Here is a 25,681-nt window from a genome sequence, read left to right as displayed (position 1 = left end):
CTTGGCATTAATGGCCCTTTCCGACTTGTTGTTTCTGGGCGCTGCCACAAGACGGTGTCGATTTGACCGGAGGCAATGTTTTCCTCGCTTCCTCCACCTGCTCCTCCCCGGAAAGTGACGATTGCCAGTTCCTGTCTTGAAGTGCCCTCTGCCACTTCCTTTGGACCACACCCCCAACCCCAACCCCCATGTGCATAAATTAAGTTCCTCAATATGCCGAAAGCAACAGATAAGCCAATATGTGGCGGTCGGTTGATCAGTTGTACATTTCAGTAGACAAATGGTTTTAATATATTATTGATTCATAAATAAGTTGCTACTTCTAGTGTTGTAATACTACAGATAGAATTTTATAAAAATTATTTGTTGTATAACCTTTCCAACTGCAGCTTATATTCTCGGTAGGCAACGTATTAATGATACCTTAACTACTGGAGAAAACATGCGCGGATCCACGGGTGGATTTAGGGTATAGATCCACCCCACTTGGGTTAAAAAGTTTATGTAATATGTATTTTATTCAAATTTTTTTGATTTCTACTTAACAATTTTTTTATACCCCCTCCACAGTCAAATTCTAGTCCGCCACTGGGTGAATGCAAAATAATTTATAAATCATATTAAAAATATATTGAACATATACAATATATTTAAATAAACTCAATATATTACCTATTACCTTAATAGAGTTTCCACCAAAAGCTCCTTAAGAATTGCGGAAAACTCTTCCTAAAAACCTTTTATTCATATACATGTATTTTGTTACTCCAGAAGCAACCCTCGCTCGCTTGTAAGTTATTTTTCAGCGAAAGCAAACAATTTTGCAAATATGTCGCGTTTTCCACCGCCCACTTGTCAATTTGCCGTTGGGCCTCGACTGCCAGGGACGCAAAAAGCGAAACCATTTTCCATGAAAATATGCAAGGAACTCGCCCTTATCAATGTCCGCCTACCTGTAGGGCAGTTTTCCCTGCCGACTGATTTTCCGCTTTTCTTCTGTGCGTCTTCGCCATTGACAATATGTGGGCTTGTCTTTGGTCGCAATTTGAGTGTTTTTGTTTAATAAACAAATAAGTAAGTAAAGTAGATTGATGAAAACGACGCCAGCCAGTCGGTAGAAAGTCCACAAAGGGTTTTCTCCCCCATACTTGTTCTTGTCTTTGTTTGTCTTAATTTTTGGGCGGGGCTCTACTATTAGCATTAATCGCCATCGGAAAAAGTGCGGGGGATCTGCGGTGTGCGAGTCAATATGCACACTTCTGGATATCTACCAGTACAATGTATCGACTTCCCTCTCCCCCAAACACCTCCCATAAATTTACGACCCTTGGACCTTTTAACAACTGTTTGTCCTGCAATTTGCCACAAACGAGAGAGAAGGACAATTTATTATTATTTTTATGGGCTCTGCGAATTTTCTCTCGCCACCAATTTGAGAATGTAAGGAAAGTCAGAACGGTGGGGGTATGGTATTATATACTTAGAAAAGAATAACCTGGAATACTGCACAAAAGTTTTTTAATAACTTGGCTGGTGGTAGTCTCAGTTTTCTGGAAAAACTCAAATGCTCAAGTTTGCTTAGCATACTTTTCAGAGTAGGCGCTGCAGCGCTGCATGAAAGCAATTAACTCTGCTCCACTCGCCGACTTAATTTGCATCTACTATCCGTCTGCCACTGCTCTATGTTGTAGGCGTGTTCCCGCCCACTGTGCTGCTCATGTGAGGCCCGCGGAAAAAAAGGCAACACCAGCTTAAACTCAATTTGTCACCGAGCTACATAGCGTCCTATATGTGGCAGTGGTCGAGCCGGGAGTGGTGGGTGCAGGTTTGGCTAACATGAATTGATTGTGAATGTCAAAGGGGCCCGTTGCACCGTGGCCACCACGAGTCAAATTTAAATGGAGCGACAGCCAGAGCAACAGATGAAAGAGTTTTCCCCATATTTTCATTGTGAAAAACAAAAGCTAAGCTAAGGCGTAGCTTAAAGAATGTTTTGTAGATATCAGATCAGCGATCGCCACACAAATTGTTGCTCATTTGTGTGATTTGTACACTGTACGTGTAGCGGCAGAGAGCAAGCGGATCTTCTTTCTATGGCCGCTTAATGGAAAGCTGCCGAGCGATCTTCAGGATATCAAAGAAGATATTTTTTTGAAACCCATATATCAATATCCTAGTAAGTTAATACAAGTTATATTTAAATACCACACGTCATATTTCATTGTTCTGATGAATCTAATGTTATTTTAGATATTTATTTATAACTTAATCTTTTGTGCAGCCTGCAATTGAGTCTGCTCTTACGTAAAGTTGCACTTTGCGACCAGTTTGGCATTTTCCATTCTCCCACTCGATTTAAAAGATATATTTGTACGCATTTCATTCTCATTTGCAATTCAGCTTTAATCGGTGGACGCTTTGAATATTGGCCCTCTTGTTGTAGCTCTTTATAATCCATGGGATCTCTGTAGTGCGCCCTCTGCAAGGATGCTGCGTTGGCGTTTTTCCTAAGAAAAGCTTGGAAATTATTTTCACTTACATTTTCTGCTTTATATTTTTAGCTTTTTGCCATGTTGATTCAGGCTAATTTGTTGCCACTGCAAACAGTCACTTAATTGACATCGTTAGGGATTGTGCAGAGTGCGCTTTTAAAGTAAGCAAAGGGTAATTTGAAATGAGAAATTTATTAAAGGTCCAAGGAAGTTAAAAATGTTATTATTTTTAACATTTTTAGTTGTGAAATATTAATAATAATATTATGTTGGTGAACTTTTGCTTGGGTGGGACAACTGCATACAACTGAAAACATCCGAAGTGAGTGGAGCAACAGCTTGTGAATCGGAAAAAATGTAACTGGGGATGGGAAGTGAAATGAAATGCATCGAGGGAAACTAAGACCCCATCAACAGCTGTTCAAATGCTTACCTTTCAGCTTACAAACTTATTTCATGGCGAATATAATAAATTTCATATCAATTAATTCTGTCGACCAAAGTTTAAAGATAACAATTTTGCATAATTTTCTGTACTATTTTTAAATAATTTTTACATAGTTATAATTTACTATATATATATAAATGAATTTAAATTGAAATGAATCTGGAATATGATTAACTACAAATAGAATTACGGTAAACTTTATGCAAATTGTACTTTAAAGTCTGAAAACTTATTAATTTATGTAGGATCGACAAAAAGCTGCGCTAACAGAAATCCCCTTAATATACGCACACATTTTATGTAAAATTGGTCAACTTAATTCGGTTCAACAACTTTGGCATTTCGCTAATTGCCGGTTTTCCGGCCATCAGATTGAGAATATATACGACCTACATCGCGCTTTCCCTCCGATGTTTACACACTTTTTATTATCAATTTTTAATTCATGAAAAAATATTAAAACATTTCGTATTTTTGCAGCTCCAGTTCAATGTAAACATTAATAATACCATCAACGGAAAGGACTGAAATCGATTACTAGGACTTTATGGTTCAGCCTGAAACACGACCCACATATCTCCTTAATCGAAATTGCTTTTCACATCAAGTGTAGCAAGAGTTATTTGGCTGAAATCAACATTAAAATCTTTGGAGCTGTTGTTGGGATCACATCGACAATTGCAACACAAAATTACAAATTATACAACAAAAATATCGCGTGAGTATAGCTTTTTTTAATATTGATTTTTATATTCATCTGAGGTAAAAGGGATGTTGGAATAATAAATTCTCGGAAGTGATTTATATGTTCAAACTTTAAATGTAGAAAGCCATCGTGAAATTGAGATTAAAGTTGTTTTTTGGAGTGATGGTTTTTGAGTCTTACTTGAAATGTAACTAAGTGGTTAATACCTAGTTTTTGGTAACTTTTTTTATCGATCTCTTATCAGTCCATGTAGTGTATCATTAGCCGTGTAGAACGTTTTCAATATTCTCGACATCCAATCTACCAAAAGTGTTAATTGCTTATTTAATCATAAATGAAAAACGAACATGTGCAAAATTAGTGCAATGAACACAACTCGACTTTCTTATACAATATCTCGCACATAAGTATTTATCGCAGATATGTGTATATAAGTAGGTTTGTAGGTTTTACGTCTATTTCTCGATTTTCAACGTCAAAGTCTGATTCAGCGGCTGTCCAAACTCACTCGAATTTCTGCTGCTTTCCTCGCAGCTTCGTGGAGCCAAAAGCGTTTTGGCAATTTAGTTTAAAAACTCGGTTCGATATGCAAATACGAAACTATTGGCTATTTCATGGTTACAACGCTGTTTCTTTTTTATAGCTCCCAGAAAGTGTACAAGAGTGAGAGCCAAGGAAGTCAGCACAACTAACTTGTTGCCAACTCAATTAAAAGTTGTGCGAAATTAAAGGCTTCTGGGTATAGCTTTTCGAGGGACGAAGATAAGATGTTTCGGATTCGAATCTTAAAATCGTTCTGAGGCAATGCGGAAATCTAAGTCTTCGCCACTCGAGCTCGGGCCGAACCTTTGTTTATTAGCAACTGTTACAGTAATTTACACATTTTATTCTCGGTTCGTTTCATTAATTTTCTCAGAGCCATACGCCATACCTCTTATGACAGCATATGATATTTGTAAGCTCGCGCCATTTAGCGACACTCAGCCGCAAATCCATGGCACATGGGGACAGGCAATATGCTGACATGGAGAACCACACTCTTTATTATGCACGATAAATTAATGATAATTTAAAGATAACTTTTATATAAACAATAAATTTTGTTCTCTCTGAATTCGCGCGTTCTAAAAATAGAACCGAGCAGTTACAAAGAACCGCGATTAGTAATATGATACGTCGGCTGCTCGGGGCTCCAGTGATATGGCCCAACCATGCACATTTCTACATAGCTACGTAGACTTACATATATCGAAACATTATTATGAAAACAGAAAAAAAATCGTTGTATATTCATTAGGCTTGGCGGCGTGTGTTGGGGATAAAGCTGGAAACACAGACTTTTAGCTGATTATGCCAAAGGTGTTGGCAGACCTCTGGCTCTGAGATTAGTCTACGCAAACAGTCAAATCTGAGCAGCCTAAAAATAGCCGAGAACTTTGAACAGTGTTTAATTAATTTCAGCTTGCTTTGACATCTGGTCAATATTTAAATTGTGTTTAATGGTCCTAGACTATTTGATTTATTTAAACTCGTTTGCCAGATTTCTAATTATAGTTGGGTGTGTATTTTTTGTCAGGAAACGAACCGGCTAAGATGTTTATAGCTATAAATAACGATCAGTTTTTATTATGCCCGGTATTTGTAGAGTTAGTTGGTTTGTTCTATTTGTGCAACGGAAAGGGAGGTAATAAAAACTATTTTTAACACTTTAAAAAGCTAAACGTTCTTATAACTCGAGTAATTCGAATCCTTTTGTATTGCCAATTTAATATGATGCACTTCTCTATAACCATTTTAATCAAAAAGAGAACAGCACAGTATAAGAACAGGAAGCTGAATTCGAGCCAATACCTTTTGTTCCTCCTCTGTTATCTATTCACTTTCATCGTAATGCGGAAGTCAGCCAAGGGCACCCAATTTCCATACAACCGGCAGCCGTTCAAGTCTAAACAACAAAAAAACACAGAAAAATAACAAACAAAATTCATTCTCTATAGCGTCTACCCATTCGATTCAACTTTTTCCTCTACCTATGCGCCGATTAGTTCGACGAAAAGAACCAAAGTCTCTTGAAATGTATACAAGCTTTAACTGTCATTATTCACGGAGCCAAGCCGAAAACAAAACAAAAGCGTTAGCCGAATAAATTTGTTAAGCGGCAATTAAACGTCAATGGCAGCACTTGAAATGCGATCCAAAGACGATGGATCGTTTTTTTTGCTCTATAGAGCGGCCTGAGTGGTCTTATAACTGACATTCTCAAGTGATTGTATTGTTGAACTCGATTTCGCTTCGCCCTCACTCAATTATTTGTTTTTGTGTGTCGACAAAATCATTTGGTTATCTTGAGCTCTTATCAAGTGTTTCGACTCGTTTGCACTTACGTATTTAGGGGTATGACAAGTAATTCTTTGCGCCTTCCAATAATTTACGTGAGTGTTTGCGGGAATGGCGATATGAGATAGCACTTTGATTGGGAGTCGGAGGCGCCGGGTAATTAGCTTAAAAATATGTGTAAACCCCCACTCGGGGGCTTGTGAAGAAACCAGAAGAGCTGCCGAGTCCATCAATCAGTGGAATGGAGGCGACGACTTGGCTGCTCCGGCAGAACGTAGAAAACTTAACTTAACTGACTTTGATTGGTGGCCGAGGGGCCTTTGGGGGTTACAAGTTCAATGGGACCTATCAGTCAATGGGCTACTGGAGTCGGGCCGCAATTAAATTAGCACAAGAAAAGTCAATTGTGAGTAGGCTGGGATAACGATCGTTCTTCGGTCGAGAGCCTTAATTACTGAGGCAAAGCAATGATGATTCAGTTAGCATTTGCGACAATAAACTTACTTAAGATCCTTTTGATAACTGAGGGTTCTGGTGGGACGAAGGTTTAAAGCTGCTTAAATTTCATTAAAGTTTAAAAAAGCAAAATTCCTAAATTGGTAAAGATATTTAAATAAATAATAGTTAAAAGTATTCACAAGGGAATTTAATTCTTGTGTCTTATATTCTTCATTCACAGAAGAGCTTATTTATTGATTTAATTTTATGATAACAATATTTCGCCCCATATCGCATAGTTACTCCATACATCTATGTAATTCCCCCCACATAGGTCATAGATTCTTTATTCACAGAAGGGCTTATCTTTTAATTTAAATTCATGATTAAAATATTTCGCCCCATATCGCAAATTTACGCCATACATCTATGTGATTCCCCCCACATAGGTCTGATTGTTTTTAAGGCCTGGCACTCTTTCTTCTGTGTGGGCCCAACGTTTTTGAAAGTGTTGTTCTTTTCGCAAATCCTTTTGTATAATTTTTAAGATTAAAAACTTAAAATGTACTTAAGTTTCTGGGATCATCATATAATTGTATATGTATATTAAATAAATGTACATATATTATAATTATATTATGTCCAGAGGCCTTTGTTAAATTTTTTTGATATAAATCCTTTTAAGAGGAGATTCAGTTTAAACGTAAAATATGTTGTGAACCATTTTTTTTTCATAAATTTCATTTGAAACATAACCATCCTAGTGTGGGTAAAACAAACAAGATCTCTTCTGAGACAATAGAGGCCCACTTAAATATAATCAAACTCCATTAGAAAAGCCGCCACAAATCCAATTACACTTAAAGAGTATTTGATTGGCCTTCATCATCGGATAATTTAAGTAAATGGCGATTAATTGAATCTGGCAGAAAAGAAAAGCGAAGGCAAAACAAATTGAAGACAGCCACATCCAGTTTGGTCAGGTAGCCGGAGGCATCAATAAAAACTAGCAGCTAAAAACCAGAGAACCATTTATCATGTGGTGTCAAATTTGAGGTTTTGTTAGAGGTTTGGAGTTTTGGCATTGTTATCGTCTGACCTGGAAGTCAATGGCCATCGGCGGATTGAGGGGCTATGAAGACCTGGTCACAGAGGTGCCGCCAGTTGGGCTGGGCACGTTTCGAGATGGGCCGCTCTTCTCGGGGATTTTTTATAGGCCGACAGTCATCTTGGAAGACCTTAACTGCTTAATTAATGCGTTTTCGCTTTCTACTTTTCGGTTGTCGCGTGGCCAGACAATGACTAATCAGAAAATGGAAATAGGTTTTTGTCTTCTCTCGCCCCAGCTTATTGTATTTTTTCGTGGTAGTCTTCTTTTATTTTATTTTTTGCCCGGCAATTCTTCTTGGGGGGTTAATTGAGAGACCGCCTGCCTTGAGTTCGGCTGAGTCGGGTTGAGTAAACAAATTGCATTAATTTGTGTCTTATTATTTAATAACAAAATAAATAGACAACGGCCGACAGCGAATTGATAGAGTGCTCCGGTGGGAGGTGGGTCTTGCGTAGGTATTTAGCACTTTGCCGGCGCCGGCTGCCGACCAATTATTTTAATTCCAATCAATTAGGAACCAAACGAAGTGCATGGCGCCAAATGAGGATAAACCATTTTCTTAAGTCCTCTACCTCTGGCCTTCTTTTCCCAGTTTTAGGAACCACAATTTTTTGGCGAAAACTGTTTGCCGTTGAACGATTTCCTCTTTTCAGTAGGGATTTGCTGTCGATGGCGGTTTCCTACGAATCCTGAAATTTCAAGTTCTTTAAAAGGGGTTTTCGCCACAGCTTATGGGTTATACGCTAGAAAATTTTAATTGCGTTTTTCCTATAAGTCAAGTGGTGATTACCATGACAGCAGTATTAAAGTCTAGGAACGACTCTCAAGGACCAGAAAGGTTTTTTAATGCAGTTGGTGAAATTCACTCGATAATGCATGCATTAATTGCGGTTTCCCGTCTGCAAGGTGGTGATAATTGTTTTTCAGATTTTCCCAGAATATATGTGAATAGTTTCTCTGAAAAATTATTGAAAATACCCACAAAACAAATCCCGTTGCAAACAAACTCTCCCATAACCTCCCATTTTTCTACACAATCAAAATGTCATACTGACTCTGCACCTTTAGTTTTTGTTTGTGAATTTTCCCCACCTAACTTTTTTGTGCAAAACAAATTTGCTGTACATTTATCGAAATATTTTCATTTGCAGTTCGAATGGGATTTTCATACGTCGCCTCAACTGTTGCTCGATTATTATATTCGGGAAACCATAAAACCATAAATTTCGTGTGTATTAATGGGCACACGTGTGTGGTGGTGACAGAGAGTGTGGAATAAAGGTGTATTGAATCGATTTTGGAGGAGCCCAAAAAATAAATATAATGGAAAAGGCAAGAAAACCCGCTTGCCTGGCATTATAATGATTATGTTTATTGGAATTGAAGACGTTCAAGGGACGATGATTGCATGTTGTGCTGTGCGTACTATTAATATAATTTTATGTGCAAAAATATTCCAATCGAGCGGGGGGGGGAGGAAGGTAGCTGCCAGTGTTATCAGCCAACACCCCAAAATAAAACGAACCAAGCGAAAACCTGGGTCGAGATAATGCCGGCACTGGAGTGCCTGGTCGCCCCGTACATATAGTCAATCAAATGTGGGCTACGAGTCATTTTAGTCGCTCGCACAGTCGAAACTTTGGCAAGTGTATACACTAAACTTATTAATAAAACATCGAGCCGTATCAGCACTGACTTTTAAGTTCCAATCTGCGGCTCGTTTGGGGATCTTTGGCTTTGTGCATTGGATATCGTTATGGCTCGACTTGGGTTCAGAACAAGTCGCGTTGCCATTTGCTGTTTGCATACCGCTTTGCCATTAATCGCTGCTGTTTTTGCTGTGGCTGTTGTTGCCGTTTGCTTAAAAAAGGAACAACAAATGTATGGCAAGGCGTACAACAACAAATGTTATTTTTAGCTTGGGGTATTTATAAATGGCCTTGGCGTTCGGCTCAGGGCCCCGTGAAGAGAGGGAAAGCGTAAGAGTGGAGAATATGGAGAATCGTATAGTCTGCGACGATCGTCCCAGTTTTATTTCACTTCTTCAAGGCTTGTGTTTCGGCACGCGTTATGGGTGTTATGGATCGAGTCTTTGCAGCTGCTGGTCAGCTAAATGAGATTAGAGATCATTCTTTGGGATCAAGTTTGAATGATTTATGTATAGTCTCTACAGGCGTCGATTTGGTACACATATATGTATCTATATAAGTTTAGGGTAAGAAAACCAATCAGTGAAGTAATGGTCGAAGTCATGAAGTTTAAAGAGAACTAGCGAAGAAGAACCTTCTAATGAATTCCACTTCCAGCAATTAATAAAATTATTTAAGCATTCTTCCATACAAACCATTTCTTCTTATCCAATGCATTTTCAATTTACTCGCTGTCATTTTCCTTCAGATCCACCAATTCAATCCTCGCCGTTTCTCCCCCATAAACCCTTTAAAAGTTTCTGCCCCAGCTGGGCTCAACATTCATTCAACCATCTTGACAGCTGCAACTTGAGGAATTTACTACTCGGTTCATACTTACCCTTGGCTCTTATCGCCCTCGGCCCTGCTCTTCATATATCTCTCTTCGACAAGAACTGTCGCTTTACATAATGACTTAATGGCTGAGAAGAGAACAATAATATTAATGAACAAGCGTTCCCTCACAAGTACTCGAGAAATTTTTACGTATACGCCGCGTTGCACATTGCTTGGGGGGGCAAAGATTTGAAATTAGTTTTGGTGGGTTCGGCGGACTTGGAATGCTGACGCTCGGCCGGAGCAGAGAGCAGAGAATGAGCTGGAATGGAATGAGCCATATAACTGGCCACTATAGTTAATAAAAATAATAATAATAATACCAGTTAAACCACTTTGCGTGCAATGGCAGACACAGAGGCAGCAGCAGCAGCAGCAACTTGCATGGAACTTGTTAAATTGTTAAACCCATCAAGCCAACCCAGCCCCAAGTAGTCGGAGCCAGTCCATCCAGCCATCCAGCCAGCCAGATAGCCAGGCAGCCACCCTGTCACCCAAACAAACGCAAACTGGCCAAGATGGCAAGGACAGCTGCGGAGCAAGAGGCGAGCACACTCCTAAAAAATTAGCCCTGGGCTTAAAAAATTCAAATTGCTAGAAACTGTACTGACCTTATCAGTATTATATAATGTTTCATAATTAAAAGTTATAACATTGTCAAGGAATAGTTATTTATATGGATTTGCAATTAGCAAAGCAGGAACAGACATCAAATTAATGGACTATTTTTTCTAAATGTTGGGCCTACTTCAGATTGGGATCATATCTGATTGTACATCATAATCTTTTTTTCAAGTGCATTCATCCAGATGTGAGGCTGCGACGCCGAGGCTTCGTCGCGACGCATTGGCTGGCAAACACTCTTGAGAGCCTGCGAAGGCATCATCGATGAAATAGAAAACATTTCTAATAGTCGGTGGTGCAAAAAGGAAGAGAAGCGTTGAAACTGGATAATCTTGATAGGCGAACTTTCTGCTTGCATTGATTAGCTCTCGAGGAGATCCAATTCAGCCAGAATATTAGTTGGGGACTCTGGACAGTTGCGGCCAGGCTGTGTTTATTAAGTTGGTGCACTTGAAAAGAAAAATAGTTTTACTTAAATGGGGCTTAAGTTCATATTTCAGGGCAAATGGAAGTATTGTCTGCATATTTTACTTGTTAGCAGTAAATGAGTTCTCCGAGAATAATATATTTTACAAAAATGTTCTGTACATATTTTTTTGATGATGATGACTCCTCACAGTAGATTAAGATAACAATCTTTTAAGACACTCAGCAAATTTGTTATCAAAGTGCTGATGGGTGGACATCACTTTGGGATAAGTCATGTTCATTTTGAGCAACTCAAGCGATTTGAATTTCTTCACTTTGATTGCACACTCTGTAGAATCCCAAGAATTTATGGCCGGCAGCAGGCATTATATATGCAAGCTGAACAACGGAATGGGTTTTCCCTCTGAGACTATTTTTGGGTGGAACGGAAATTCTGTTTCCTGTTGCCACTCAACCCTTTTTTTTTTGGAGGAGATGGATGGGGATGGGGATCGGATCCTAACCAGAGATGAGCTTTGAGTTGCCGTCTGACTTTGCCTCTCGTTTCTGCAACTCAGCTTGATTTGAGTTGTTGTGCTTTTTGCTGTTGTGCTTTGTGCCTTTTGGCGGCCGTTGCACATGTGGCGCGTATTCAAGTATTTCCCCACGGTCTATTTTTAGAAAATCCAGTTTTTTGGCAGCACCAACACCGCTGCAGCTCCCAAGTCTGCTTTGCATGACAACCCGCGGGGAAGCGAGAGGGTCCGAGCGGCGACAGAGACGGCGATACCGACCTGCAGCACAGATTGCGAGCTGCTCCTCCACTCATAACTCCACCGCACCGCTCATAAATGATTCGCGGATGGTTGTTGTCAGTAGGGTTCAGATGCGCTACAATTTTGGCAACGACCTCAAAAGTCACTGCGAGCCCTTCACTTTCACACGACCCGCTGTTGCAGCTTGAGCCCGCTCCCCAAAAATGGTTAGGACCAGTCGCCGTAGCCCCTTTCCCATCCTTGTAGTGCGTCTCTCTCTACACTGGCGAAATTAATTTTATCTTATTAAAGAGAATATATCTCAGGAATTAAAAAGTTTAGTGCTATCTATGAGGGCAGCTTGAATGGGTTGGCAATATGAAGAACTTAAAAAAAGAATGGATTTGTTTAGTACATTTTTAACTAAGAATGAGCTTAGGAAAATGTAAACTTTATTGTTTGAAAAAATTATTAACATTGAATTATTTTACCTCCGATTTTTTTGCATAAACTCTTTTAAAATTAAGGTTATAAAAGAGTTAATAACAGTTCTCTTATAAGTATTAACATAGTTAGGTGCTAATTTTATCAACCGTTTTAGTAGATATTATAACAATCTGAACTATTTAAGATCTGAATCTTCCTAGACTTATTGGTTTTCTTCACCCTTATTCATGTAAATTCTTAAAGTCTATCTAGGCGGTCGGCAGCGTCCCATAAAGCGGGCATAGCGGGCATCTACCGTCACACTTACATCTATAAGGTTCCCCGTGAAATGAAAGACAAAATGTCAGTGTATTCCGTGCCGAACGCTGATCTAAGCCAAAAAATGAAGGAACTATGGAGACAAACAACATCCTACATCACCAACATAGTTCGTTGAAATCTTCACGATTTTCAATGTCGATTAGCTTATGACCCTTCTTTGCTTCCGAACTAAATTATTTGCAGTGCACTGGTATCTTTCTCTTTGTGGCTTCGTTTGGGCTGTGCCTTGCTTGTTAAATGCCAAAGCTGCCGTCATGGGTTTGTCTCCTTTTACGGCCAGCAAAACGGCGCCTCACAATGGGAGGAACCAAGGGGCTGTCGAGGGGCTGGAGCTGGAGTAGGAGCTACGGCTAAGGCCATGGTATGCAGTGGAGCCATCCTACAGCTCCCCTTGCCCACAGCACAGCCTCATCATCATCAGCGTCGCTTTTGGTCTCTTTGAAAGTGAAATTTAAGTTTGTAACACATGTGCTGACAATGCTGCCACCATTCTGGTCCTCATGCCGCTCAACCAAGCCCAAACAATTTCTGAGTGAAGCCAGAATGATCTTAAATGGAAACACTTTCCCACTGAGGAATTCATTTTGATGAGTGCAATGTCTGTGTGCTCATAACAATGGAGAGTGGAAATCAGATGACTAATTCCACTTCAAAGCGTTAGCAATTATGTAAAGATTTCAAATGAAACCCATTTTACTTCAAACCAGAGAATTACCTTCAATTTTGGTTAACTACTTTACTTGAAAGGCGATTTGATGATATAATTGATTTCGCTTCAAGATAACATTTTCTTGAAATTTAAACAAACAAGACTTTTTTCTTTAAAATGTATTTTGATTTTAAATCACACAACCATGAAGAAGCTGACGGCTGAATAAATCTCACTTAAAGATAAAGCACATTTAGTAGTTGTTAAGCTTTTAAGAGTAAGCACTCAGCCGTGATTTTTAAAAATGTATACCCAATTTAAAATAAAAAAACTTTGTTTGCTACTCCTGAAAAATAAAAGGATTTAATTTATTCCAACGCAAAACAGTCATACAAATCACTTAGTTCATTACGGTCAATAAAGTATTCTTTTTACTCAAAAAATCCGATTATACTGTTTTTTAATTAAAGTTGGAATTTTTTTGTGGGGAAGCCAACTATGTTATTTCCATCTCACTCTTGCTTAAAGTTCAATTTTTCGATTACCATATATTTTTTTCCATTATCTCGGCAATGACATCAACAAGGGTATAATACTCCTACTGCATATCTGGTGGATCAGAAGGGAGTGATAGAACGAGTAAGGGCAGGCAGTATAAAAATGCACTGTAAAACGTTTATCAGTATCACCAAAAGTTTTATTTAGCATATTTTTAAATCTTGATTTTAGAAATGCACAAACTGGATCTTAGAAATATAATAGAAAATATAATAAGTTTATAATTTATTTTTATAATTAAAGTTTATAAGTTCGTGATTTAAAAACCATAACTTTCAAACAGATGACAGTTAAACCGATACCTGAAATTTCGCTACGAATTTAAAGTATATGAAGTCAGTGAGTCAACTACAGCGTTCTTTCAAATTTATTTCCTTCAAAGGACAAATTGAAGTTTTTGCATCATTTGGATTTTTGTCAATTTGCTTCCCATGAAATTGTCATAGTTGAAGATTTGTTTTCCACTTTCATTTAACAAATTGTTGCTGGTTGTATTTGGCTATTGATGCCTGACTTCATTTCGAATCACGGATCGTAAGGGGCTGGAGAAAAAGGTGAAAAAGTGTTGGGGAAAGAAAGAAGAAATAAAGAACAAACAGTCGAACAGTTCGTTTGGGATGTAGCCTGATTGGAGAGGGCGATATAACGGCAGAAACGTTCTGATGAAACGTATTCACTGATTTTTCCGGGTACATCATCCGGGCACTTTCAGCAAAGCACAACCCAAACGATTAAAGTAACGTGCTCACATTAGGTAGGCTGTAAGTAAAATCACTTTAAATGTGGACATTTATCATAAAAATACTTATAAATAGAAAAGGTGTAGCAAGTAACGTAATAAACATGATACTTATAGGACTATTTCCCATCCGTAACTGTCATATAGCAGTTGGACCTCTAAATATTAATTTTGATTACCTACATTGTTGGTACCTCATTTGGTCCTAACAAGCAAAATCCAAATGAGACCAGCAATATTAGGTTAATGCACAAGTTGTATTTGGAATATCATTCTGGGAAGTACAACATGGTTATTGTGTAAGAATATCCAATAGCCCTTCCCTATCCCTGTCCCTTTATTCTTGGCCATAGGCAAGCAATCAGCTCGCCTGACATGAGCTGTCGGTTTCCCATCGGTCCTCCGTGATATGCCACTCCTCCTCGGTTGCACGGAGTGTCCTTGCGGCAGTGGAGCACCTATGACCAGGCCAAGATGGCCATTCATTTGTCATATCCGTTTGACAGGGCCTCGCTCCGTCCCGTCCTGCCCCAATTGCACATTCACTCACTCGGTGAAGCGTAAACTTTAAAGGCTTCTCCGTCATTTCTCATTACCGAATCGGTGTCCTTTCCCTCACTTCTAATTAGAAATTATCCGCACACATTTTCTTTCTCGCCGAAAGCGCCTCAACGGACGATGAAATCAAATTGCACATTTGGGCCCAATAATCTAACTAATGGTGGGCCAGTTAAGGACGAACAGGCCCTGCTAAGCCCATTTATAGGGGCCTTTGAACCTTTTCCCGAGACCCGCCACGTGTGGGTGTTGTGTGGTGAGATAATGTTTCATTGTGTGACAGTTTCTGGGCCAAGGGTTTTGTTGGTGTGCCCTTTTGCGGGGTTAACTTGTTGATGATTGATAGCAGCAAGAGGATTTAAAAGGGCCGTCCCTGCATGTGGGGGAATGTCCTTGAACTGATTGTCACCGAGACGAATAACAGATACTCGCAAATTGAAAATAAATAGAATCCTGAAAGGGAATTCGAAATTGTGGAAAGCCTTACTTTTAAATATAATTAAATATAAATCTGGTCGTGATTGTTTAATCTTAAATATTTTTGAAATGTAAGAATTAAGTAGCAATTGCCTGGCTTCTCGAAAATCGTACAATTTAAATGGCTTGGATATGTGAGTAATATGGTTTCTAAGGATAAGGTGAAAATGTTTTTATAGCACAGTACTTGAGCGAACTTACTTGAGAAAACGAATATGAGAAAAACTTGGCTTCTTAGTTTCAATTCATATTTCAAATGTGAGGCATAGTCAATACAAGATGTTTTTTATGGACAGCATGCACAAGTGCATTGACGGTCGCTGAAAAGCAAGCTACATTTTATATTCCTGGTATTCATTAGATACATAGTATATCCAAATCAAAGTTTACTCTATCATTTTTGATACTAACTGAAAGTTACTGTAGACTGTTTCCTACTTGGGCTAAGATAAAAACTTAATTCAGGATATTACTAAACCAAACCTCCGCTAATACTTTTGTCACCTTTGGGAACTTGTTCTTTCTTTTTTATCAAAACCTTCCCCAATAAATTCTGAACCATTCTATTTTCAGTCGAAATAGAATTCAAACTTAGAGTCCCAAACAGTTCACCAAACACATAAATATAAGAGACGTGGAGATTGAATCGGAAGTGAAACTGAGAATGGGTCGTTGGTATATGGTTGGTTTGGTAGTGCTGTGGCGCTACGGTGTGTGATGTAGTACTTTAAACCCGGCACACTGAGTCAATGATGTGGATGTCGATGACAATTGTCGGCGGCTGAGACACGCACAATGTGACGGTGCGTGGAATTTGTTTTTGTTCATTTCCCCCCTGGGAAACCCCCACATCTCAGATCCCAGATTTCGTGTTCCTCGAAAATCACTGCTCCCCCCCGGGGAACCCCTGGTGATGTTTGTTTGTTGAAGTATGTAATGTCGTGTTGGTTTATCCACTGGCCAATGGATTGTCGTGTTTGCGTCTGGTTTCTATTTTTAGTATGCAGGTTTTATTTTTAGACGGCCAGACAATTTGTAAGTAGGTATGTGTATACACACGTGCAGCAGCAAACAACTTCGGCTGAAAAGTGCAATAAAGGCGGCTCCCCGCCCGAAAAAACACAAACAGCCCACTGCAACTTGTTGCGCTGTGAGAAAGAGAGAGGGAGAGGAAAGAGAGGGAGAGAAAGACGGAGAGCAACGGAAAGAGAGAGAGAGCATCATATGAAAGACGGCCCACGTTGCGGGTACGCGATATTTTTATATTACACAACTGTAGCTGTTGTTTGTTGATTGTAACTCGGTTGCATTGCTCTTTCCCTCTCTCTATAGTTCTCTCATTTTCTCTATTTCTCTGTTTTGACTTCTCTGGGCGTGCTTTTCCCATTTAACGTTAAACGTTTTATCACGTCTTGCGCCTCGGTTTCGATTTGTTTTCTCATATTTTCTTGATATGTGATTCTATTTTTAGACTCTCCCTCTCCGCTTCTCGCTCTGCGCCTCTCTGTTTACTTTATAAATATTTAAATTGTTGTCACGTACTAAGTTCTTAATAGGTTACGTTATGTGTTTATTTAACTCATTTTGATTAGAAGTCGAGAAAAATACAGCGAGCCACACGCGCACTACACACTCAATTCCCGTTACAAAGTTCAACTTTAACTCTTGTGCTGCTCTGTTGTTGTTTAAAGCCACTCAATTTTCGGTTGGCAGGGAGGCCAAAAACAAATAGCCGACAACAAGGAAAAAATCCCCCACGCAGATGTTCGAGTCTTTTAAATTAATTGTTTACTCAAGTGTAATTAGGTAACAGAAATAATAAATAAACAAATATCAACAAAAACGCACACATCCGCATACAAGGAAAGGTAAATACGTGTTCACAATTAAATAATGTTTAGTGTCATTACTTAGTTCGGCATAAATTAGAAGTTCAATTTTTGTTACGTTCACATGTATACTTCACCAGCTGCTCAAAAGTGCGGTTAAAATAGAAACTGCGTATTGGAATTTCAAAAATTAGTTCAGAATGAAAATGCGGACCTATTAAAGTGAATGTTGATTAAGTGACTTGCAGAACCGCATTTTCTTGATGCTTCAAAGAAAACTAATTATAAACGGAAATTAAAAAAAATTGCAATGGAAAGAAAGATTTGAGGGTGTGCCTTTAATATTAAACAAAAGAGATCGCTAACATCGATATCCTCCGCTTATCAGATACCCTTTACTTAGCTAAAGTGGTTTGATGAAAGAAAACTCCGGAATCTCTAGAATCTGCATTGTTAGTCCCATCTTTGTTGCTTTTATAGTTTCCGAGGTCTATGCGTTCATACGAACAGATGGACAGTGACTTGAACAAGAACATATATCTTTCATAGGGATGGAAACGCTTTCATCTACCTGTTACATACTTTCCTACGAATCTAATGTATCCTTCTACTCTACGAGTAACGGGTATAATAATGTCTTAATTATCTACCATCTATCGGTACTACTCATCCTCGATTCTAGGACAAACATAAAAGTGGTGTTCGTTATTTATTAGTTGATGGTCAACTGAAAATTTTGAATTTAATTTCTGAAGGCCCAAATACACGAATTCGGCTATAGGAAACTTGAGATTTAGGTCTTGAATGGTCCGTTGCTTCGAGCCTAGGCTGGTGGGATGTGAACTGGTCGTTTGCCGTCTGCCATAGTGATCAATGCGAAGGCCTGGGAATGTTCATCTTGACCGGCTTCTTTAGGTCTCCTGCGATCTTTTTGATGGCCGGCGGGATGCGCTTGGCCACACCGGGCTGCGAGCTGAGGAAGGAGATCTCGAAGAGCGAGGGCCGGCTGGAGTAGACGTTGTGCAGCATGCTGATGAACCAGAAGAGCAGGTCGTCCATGTTCTGCAGCGTGCACTGGGCGAAGACGGCGCCCGCATCCCGCCCGTGTTGGTGCGAGTCGAAGAGGGCGACGATCGAGGCCCGGAAATCGAAGGTTACCATCACCGTTCGACTGTCCGCGATGATGGCGGCGAAAAGGTGCGAGGGCATGTTGTCCCGCACGCTGGCCTGCTGGAACACCTGCAGCGTGATCTGGAAGATCCGCGACAGCTGCACGGCCACGTTCCGGTTGTACATCGGACTGCTGGGATCGGCCTCCATGTGCGTGTAGAACCACTCCTCCAGCCGGAAGTTCATCTTGTGCTGCGACCGAATGGCCGCGATCGCATCCGGAATGTTGAGGTTGAGGTTCCTGGCCTGGGGCGTGTTGGCCGTGATCACGTTGTGGTACACGTTGTTCCCGTCGTTCATGGCGTTCCCGAAGAGCTCCCATCCCCGCATTGGCAGATCGGACACCCGGTGGTAGAACCTCTCCGCCTTGGCCACCTTGTCGGCCAGGATCAGCGAAATGAGGGTACAGGAGTTGGTGCCGCTCTGCTGGAACTCGCCAAAGCGCGACTGGCAGAAGTCGCGCGGAAACCACCAGATATTGAGGTTGTCGATCTGCTCGTGAATGGCCATGGCGACCGGTCCCTTGTCGCCCGGGGTTCGACTGGTGCTTCTCTGATCCTGTGCCCTGCGGCGTCGTAGTCGCAGGTTGCGATTCCGGCTCCTGTTGCTCCGGAGGCCCAGTGGTAATCCCGGCCCTGGCGCTGTCCCCGAAGTGCCGCTGTCACATAGTTCACGAGTGCGACGATCCCTCGGCTTCAAGGCGAACGTGTGGATGTGGAGTTGGATCTGGGGACCCCCCCTCCGGAAGCAGCACTAGATCCTCGGACTCGGAAACTCAGGTTTTCGGTGCACCAGCGACTACGGCGGCCACTCCACTCCAGTACGCTCTAAGGACGGGCTCTGGATTTCAAGCAAACATTGAATTTTGAGTTTCTTTTGCCGGAGGAGTGTTCGACGGGAAAAGGTGAAAACTTTCGAATCGGAAAAACAAAAAATTTCTAGACCAAAAACTGACAAATAACGAACATGATGTGGGATTTGAGACCGACGGGGATCTGATCATCTAACGGACTACGTATCTGACGCAATTTGAAAAGCGACTGCTATTTTCATTTCGACGATATTCAAAATAAATAACGAGGTAGTTTAATTATAAGTTCTTAAAAGGCATTTAGTTATTATTTGACAGTTAGTTAAGAAAAACTTAAAAATATGTTAAAAGCGAAGTCATAAACTTTGAACTCAATATATGATTTTTAAAAATATGTTATCTTAATCATTTTAATTTTGTTACATTTTAAGAAATTTATAAAGTCATTCAATAAGCTTATCAACTCATCAATAATAATTCGATGGTGGAATTTGGCTTAAAATTCTTCAAAAAATCTAGAAATATGCTGAAATGAGTAATTTTTTCCAGAAATATTAATATAACTGCCTTCGTTCCTGCCACTCACAGATCTGCTAATCTGCATTCTGAGAAAAGGCGATTTCCTTTGACCGCACTCTAATGAATTAAAATTCCATTATTTCCGTGTTCTAGGAAACGCGTTTCGCATTGTGTCAAAACGGTGAGCAAATATTTAACAGTTGCGGCCAAAATTAGCCAGCCTGGCCAAGTAGTTCTAATTTTAAATTGCAACTTAGGCGAAGTATAAACAGCTTCAAGAAACAAACATGCTATGTGAAGTGTGTCGGAAATGCTAATTTATGGCGGCGTTAGCTTTTCGTCGATAGTTGTTGATAGATTAGGGTGCTCGAAAGATTGCCAGCCCATGCTGAATTGCCAAAAAAGCAGAAGTCTTCAGATATCTTGTTTAGGTTATCATGGAATTCTTGGAATTCTTGTGAGGTATTAATTGTTTAATGAAAAAACTCGTTGTCATCTAGAAAATCGGTCTTTAATTTGATTTTTTCATAATAATTATTGAAGTGTTTTAAGTTAAATTAAGTGTATCAGTATGTCTGGTAGGTGGCTCGACTATTATATACAAGTTACTCAGTTAACCAATTTAACTTTTAAACCTCTGGTCCGATTTAAACCATTTTCGCCACGCCGATAGATATTGACAAAATAAGTAAAGCAAAAATATATAAACTGGTATAAAATTAGTTTGGTATTTTAATAAACCTATGTTAATTGTTATATATCAATTGACCCCCATTCTGTTTATCACAGATGGTTAAGCGCCAACTTCTTTAAATTTGACTGAGTAAAATGGCAGAATTATAATCAAATTCTTCCTGTCCATTCCGTTTAATAGTGGCTTTCGCATTTCTCTTATTCTTTTAATTAAACTTACACGTGAGCCTGTTAAAAAAAAGACAAACAAGGATGAACGACGCCATCATCCGACCGAACAGGTCCGTAATCCAATCCCATGGAACAAGCTTTCACTCCAGCGCAAACAATCAGGACAATGCCAGGAGCACGGAATTGGGGGGTTGGGGGTTGTGTTTGCGTGGGCAGGGATAATAACAAACAAATGCCAGAAACGAATAGCCAGCGATATATATTTAATGCCTCAAACGAAATTGCATAATGACAAAATCAACGCATGCATAATTAATAATAACAAGCTGTGCACACAGCAGTACGGGGTCCATGTGGGTGGACGGATGGAATGCCCGGATAAAAGAGGCCTCTCCAGTAAGCTGCTTATCAGTGATTTGCCCCTAACTCTCGGCAAAGAACTGAAAAGACTAATTAAAAAATTCCTACGCTCGTTTTGGCTGCCGAGCAGTCGACAATATTGAAGTTTGCCATTCCAACATTTGACATTTGCTTGCGTGGGCACTTGCTTGGCGTCCTGTTGCAGCAGCACATCTAACGTCCTTTCACTCCGCACCCTTGTCGGGTCTGAGTAGCTGCAGCTTATCGATAAACAGGGAAAAACTCTTATCACTTTATTATCATACATATATAAATAACCTTTGGTATAATTATAGTTTAAATATTATTTCAAGGGGTCAATTAAACAATGGTCATAAAAACTAATCCATTTTATTATTTTATTACTATTTTAATATTATATTATTGGGATCCCTTAAACAACCTATGATTTATTCTCTGTGCACTGGGCAGTTGGTCTGCTTCCTGCTTCTCTGCCTTGCAGCTCTTTCATCTGAATCAAGCCAAGTGTCTGAAATGCGTTCAGAATGCCGTTCTCTATTTGTGTTTGCCTTTGTCAAACAAGCATTTTTATTATGCAAAAGGGTCCTTGGCAGTTTCAATTGCATCCTCACTTAGTTTTGGTCTCAGCTCCTGCTCTGCTCTGATCCGTAATCTCTGTTCCTCCATTGCAGTGTGAGAATCTGTTGGGACCCATAGGCGTCGCGCTGAACGGCCCCGGCCTAAGGGGCCATGACGCGTTGGCCCTTTAATCTACTACTCTTGCTGTCGGTGGCAGTGCGCGACTGTAGCAATCATCGCACCATCCTCACAGTCGGCTACCTAACGGCCCTCACTGGCGAGCTCAAGACGCGCCAGGGACTGGCCATATCCGGTGCCCTGACTATGGCCCTGGATGAGGTGAGTACTGGCTTCTAATTAGCTATAGCTGTAAATCAGTCAATACCAGGTCTGTCCAAGTGGAACGTTGTAATTAAATTCAGGATTATTTGGGCTCAAATCATATTCATGGCCAGAGTGTAAAGTACACATTGTACACAAACAGTTCCTAACTATGAAGTTTTCTGAATTAATATATTCAATACGACATACAAATAAATTATAGAATATAATTATTTCTCAAAACGCTTTTACTTGCACAAACATCCTAAGATTTATCTGATAGTTGGTCATGCCCACAAGGTCTTTGGTCGTTTTCTAAAAATGACTGATAGGACTCTGGAAGGCATCTTGAAATTGAAAATTCTGATTACTCCTTCCCGACACAGGTCAACAAAGATCCCAATCTGCTGCCAAATGTGTATCTGGACCTGCGCTGGAATGACACCAAAGGGGACACGGTTCTGGCCACCAAAGCCATCACCGAGATGATATGCGATGGCATCGCTACCATTTTCGGACCGGAAGGACCGTGCTATGTGGAGGCCATCGTCTCGCAGAGTCGAAACATTCCAATGATTTCCTATGTACGTATTTAAAGCGCCTGATTTATGACGCCTTCTCTCGACGGCAGACAATTTCACGCATGGTATTTTTCATGCAACTAAATTTCTTGTTTCACGGCGGTTCTTCCCTTCTTCCCTTTTCGATAGAAATGCGCAGAGTACCGTGCATCCGCCATACCGACTTTCGCCCGCACGGAACCGCCAGACACGCAGGTGAGTAAACACAGTGGGCAACAGGTGGATGGGTGGGCCGGGCGTGGTTGGGCGGCCTTGCTGCTGTGGCTTTGTGACTCGACGGGGACAGCTACTTAGCCTTGGATTATCCTCAAACCGGTGACAGCAAACGACAAAATTAAAAAGACAGGAGCATACGAAGATAAGAGAAAATTAAAAGACTTACCATTGCGGTCAGGAAAGGGATCTGTTAAGAAAAAACACAAGGTGGAAAATACACTTAAAATTCGTATATTAGATAGGGAGTTACTTATAACCAAATGCAATGACGATTTTATTTTATATTTAAACAATGAGTTTATACTTAAAATTTATACGATATATTATGTTTATATTTATTATTCAAATAAAAATAGAAATAGGCGTTTTTTAAGTTAGATAATCATATTTAATATTTAATAAATATTAAAAGTTAAAAATAAAAGCTTAAAAACATATTGACTTCAACAGAACATATGATAGCATCCACTTTATCGGACACCTTTATCATTTCCGCTAACTTTTACGGCAGGATTTAAACTAGCGTTCCTAATGTTTTCCCCCATGCTGTAGCTGAAATCAAAAGACAATGATATGTATGCGGGCTCCGCACATTCCTCTAAATCCTTTTACATGCTTCTTGATGCACAACTCACATGGCACTCTGCACATTTCGTATTTTTCAGGTCGTTAAGTCGCTGCTTGCCCTTCTGCGATATTATGCGTGGAACAAGTTCTCCATTCTGTACGAGGACGTGTGGGGTCCGGTGGCAGATCTGCTTAAGAATCAGGCTCTTAAACGAAATATGACCATAAACCACAAGCAGGTGTTTATCGATAATCGTGCCAAATGCTGCGAGCAGATGCTGGAGTGCTGTCGCTCTGGGTATTGGTATCAGGTGAGGTTTTACTTAAAGTTTGGCGGAATGTCAGTTGATTAATATCTATTCATGGTTTCCCTCAACAGTTAGTACAAAGCACGATGAACGGCACACGGATCTACGTATTCCTGGGGGCGGCCAATAGTCTTGTCGACTTTATGAGCTCTATGGAGACCGCTGGTCTGTTTGCTCGCGGCGAGTACATGGTGATCTTTGTCGACATGATGGTCTATTCCGAGAGGTAACTTATTCCGTAAGATCACTTGAAAAGGTTTTTGAAATCTCTTTGATTTCCAGGGAGGCAGAAAAGTACTTGCGCAAGGTGGAACAAATAGCTCTAATGTCGTCTTGCCACAGCACGGAAAACTTTAATCAAATGGCCCGCAGTTTGCTCGTTGTGGCTTCCACGCCACCCACAAAGGACTACATACAGTTTACCGAACAAGTGCAGAAGTACAGCTCGAAGCCTCCGTTCAATTTATTGATTCCACCACTGTTTGTTGAAAGTAATTTCAGCAAGGTAAGTGCACCTACATCTTTGGGTATTTCCTCGAAAAATTCATAAATCCCTCCCCAGTTTATATCGATCTATGCCGCCTACCTGTACGATTCGGTAAAGCTGTATGCCTGGGCTGTGGACAAAATGCTGCGAGAGGAGACCCGAGTTTTGACTGACGATGTGATCTTTGAAGTGGCCAGCAACGGGACTCGAGTGATCGATACCATAATCAAAAACCGTACTTATATGAGTGGGTTATACATCGAACGATTGCACTTTGAACAGTATTATTCATAATATTTTTTTTTCTGCTCGAAGGCATAACTGGATCCAAGATCAAGATCGATCAGTATGGCGACTCGGAAGGTAACTTTTCGGTCCTGGCCTACAAGCCCCACAAGTGGAATAACTCCAACAACATGCCCTGCAACTATCACATGGTTCCTGTAGCGTACTTTCACCAAGGCGAAGAACATCCAGTGAGTGAGTCGTCTTCTCTTTTTTAGTTTGCCTTTCTTTCAATTGGTTCCCGCTTATCTTGCGTGCCCCAAAAACTTTCATCTCAACTCATCAAACTCTGTTTACTTTTTGTGTAAAACAGGAGTACAAGCTCATCAATGGCTCAATAGACTGGCCATCGGGCGGTGAAAAGCCCGCCGACGAACCGATGTGCGGATTTGCCAACGAGCTCTGTAAAAAGGATGACACCCACTACACGTCTACTGTGGCTGCCGTGGTGTTGGGCGTGCTTCTCTTCTGCTCTGGTGTGATTACCATGAGCATATATAGAAAGTGGAAAATTGAGCTGGAGATTGAGGGATTACTCTGGAAGATCGACCCAAACGATATAAAGGGTTATTCCGGCAACGAAATTGTCTCCTCGCCCAGCAAGGTAAGTGGAGATTTCTAATTGAACTTCATAACTGATTAGCTAAATCAATCCACAGGTCAGTTTAATGAGTGCCCAGAGCTATGGTTCCCGCTGGACCAACCAGTTTGTAACCTCCACGGGCCGCCTGCGTGGCGCTGTGGTCCGCATCAAGGAGTTGAAGTTCCCCCGGAAGCGAGACATTTCCAGGGAGATCATGAAGGAGATGCGATTGCTGCGCGAACTGCGCCACGACAACATCAACAGCTTCATTGGCGCCAGCGTGGAGCCAACACGCATCCTTCTAGTCACCGATTACTGTGCCAAAGGCAGTCTTTACGACATCATCGAAAACGAGGACATCAAGCTGGATGATCTATTCATTGCCTCACTCATACACGACCTCATTAAGGTGAGTGGAATTATCAGAATGACAATACATAATAGGAAACTAGGAGATATTATTTGAGGAACTTAAACATTTTTGTGTTAAGAGTCATGTCAATACAGCCTACATAGAAGTTTTTGTTTGAAGTGAGTAATGTTCATGGGAAAATTATAAAACATTTTTGTTCAAATTTACCTCGATGTTATCAATTTACCACAGTATG

The 25,681-nt window shown here is 40.3% G+C and overlaps 2 protein-coding genes across 7 annotated transcripts in view; one reads left to right on the top strand and one right to left on the bottom strand.

Moving 5' to 3' along the window:
• Positions 1-25,681, top strand: part of LOC108011050 (receptor-type guanylate cyclase Gyc76C) — a 44,674-nt gene that overhangs the window by 14,911 nt on the left and 4,082 nt on the right. For 5 of the 6 annotated variants that reach the window (XM_036814812.3, XM_036814815.3, XM_036814813.3 and 2 more), the window contains 11 exons: positions 3,421-3,658; positions 21,839-22,064; positions 22,433-22,630; positions 22,757-22,822; positions 23,509-23,721; positions 23,790-23,944; positions 24,001-24,223; positions 24,281-24,452; positions 24,521-24,681; positions 24,804-25,094; positions 25,150-25,482. In XM_036814812.3, coding sequence (XP_036670707.2) covers positions 21,897-22,064; positions 22,433-22,630; positions 22,757-22,822; positions 23,509-23,721; positions 23,790-23,944; positions 24,001-24,223; positions 24,281-24,452; positions 24,521-24,681; positions 24,804-25,094; positions 25,150-25,482 — 1,980 coding nt within the window. In that variant the 5' untranslated portion in view covers positions 3,421-3,658; positions 21,839-21,896. Of the gene's footprint in view, positions 1-3,420; positions 3,659-21,838; positions 22,065-22,432; positions 22,631-22,756; positions 22,823-23,508; positions 23,722-23,789; positions 23,945-24,000; positions 24,224-24,280; positions 24,453-24,520; positions 24,686-24,803; positions 25,095-25,149; positions 25,483-25,681 lie in introns of those variants that run through there. The other variant, XM_036814816.3, reaches the window with a different exon arrangement.
• LOC108011064 (Viral tegument-like deubiquitinase) lies at positions 18,119-19,615 on the bottom strand. The gene has a single exon (XM_017076127.4). The coding sequence runs from the start codon at positions 19,100-19,102 to the stop codon at positions 18,293-18,295; it is 810 nt and encodes a 269-aa protein (XP_016931616.1). The 5' UTR covers positions 19,103-19,615; the 3' UTR covers positions 18,119-18,292.

Source organism: Drosophila suzukii, chromosome 3 (genome assembly GCF_043229965.1).
Source record: "Drosophila suzukii chromosome 3, CBGP_Dsuzu_IsoJpt1.0, whole genome shotgun sequence".
Taxonomy (NCBI): domain Eukaryota; kingdom Metazoa; phylum Arthropoda; class Insecta; order Diptera; family Drosophilidae; genus Drosophila; species Drosophila suzukii.
The sequence above is the reverse complement of the archived record's forward strand: the minus strand, read 5'-3'. Positions and strand labels throughout refer to the sequence as shown.

Bases quoted from the DNA above. Each gene is read 5' to 3' on its own strand.
- LOC108011064 (XM_017076127.4), bottom strand. From the start codon at position 19,102: ATGGCCATTCACGAGCAGATCGACAACCTCAATATCTGGTGGTTTCCG.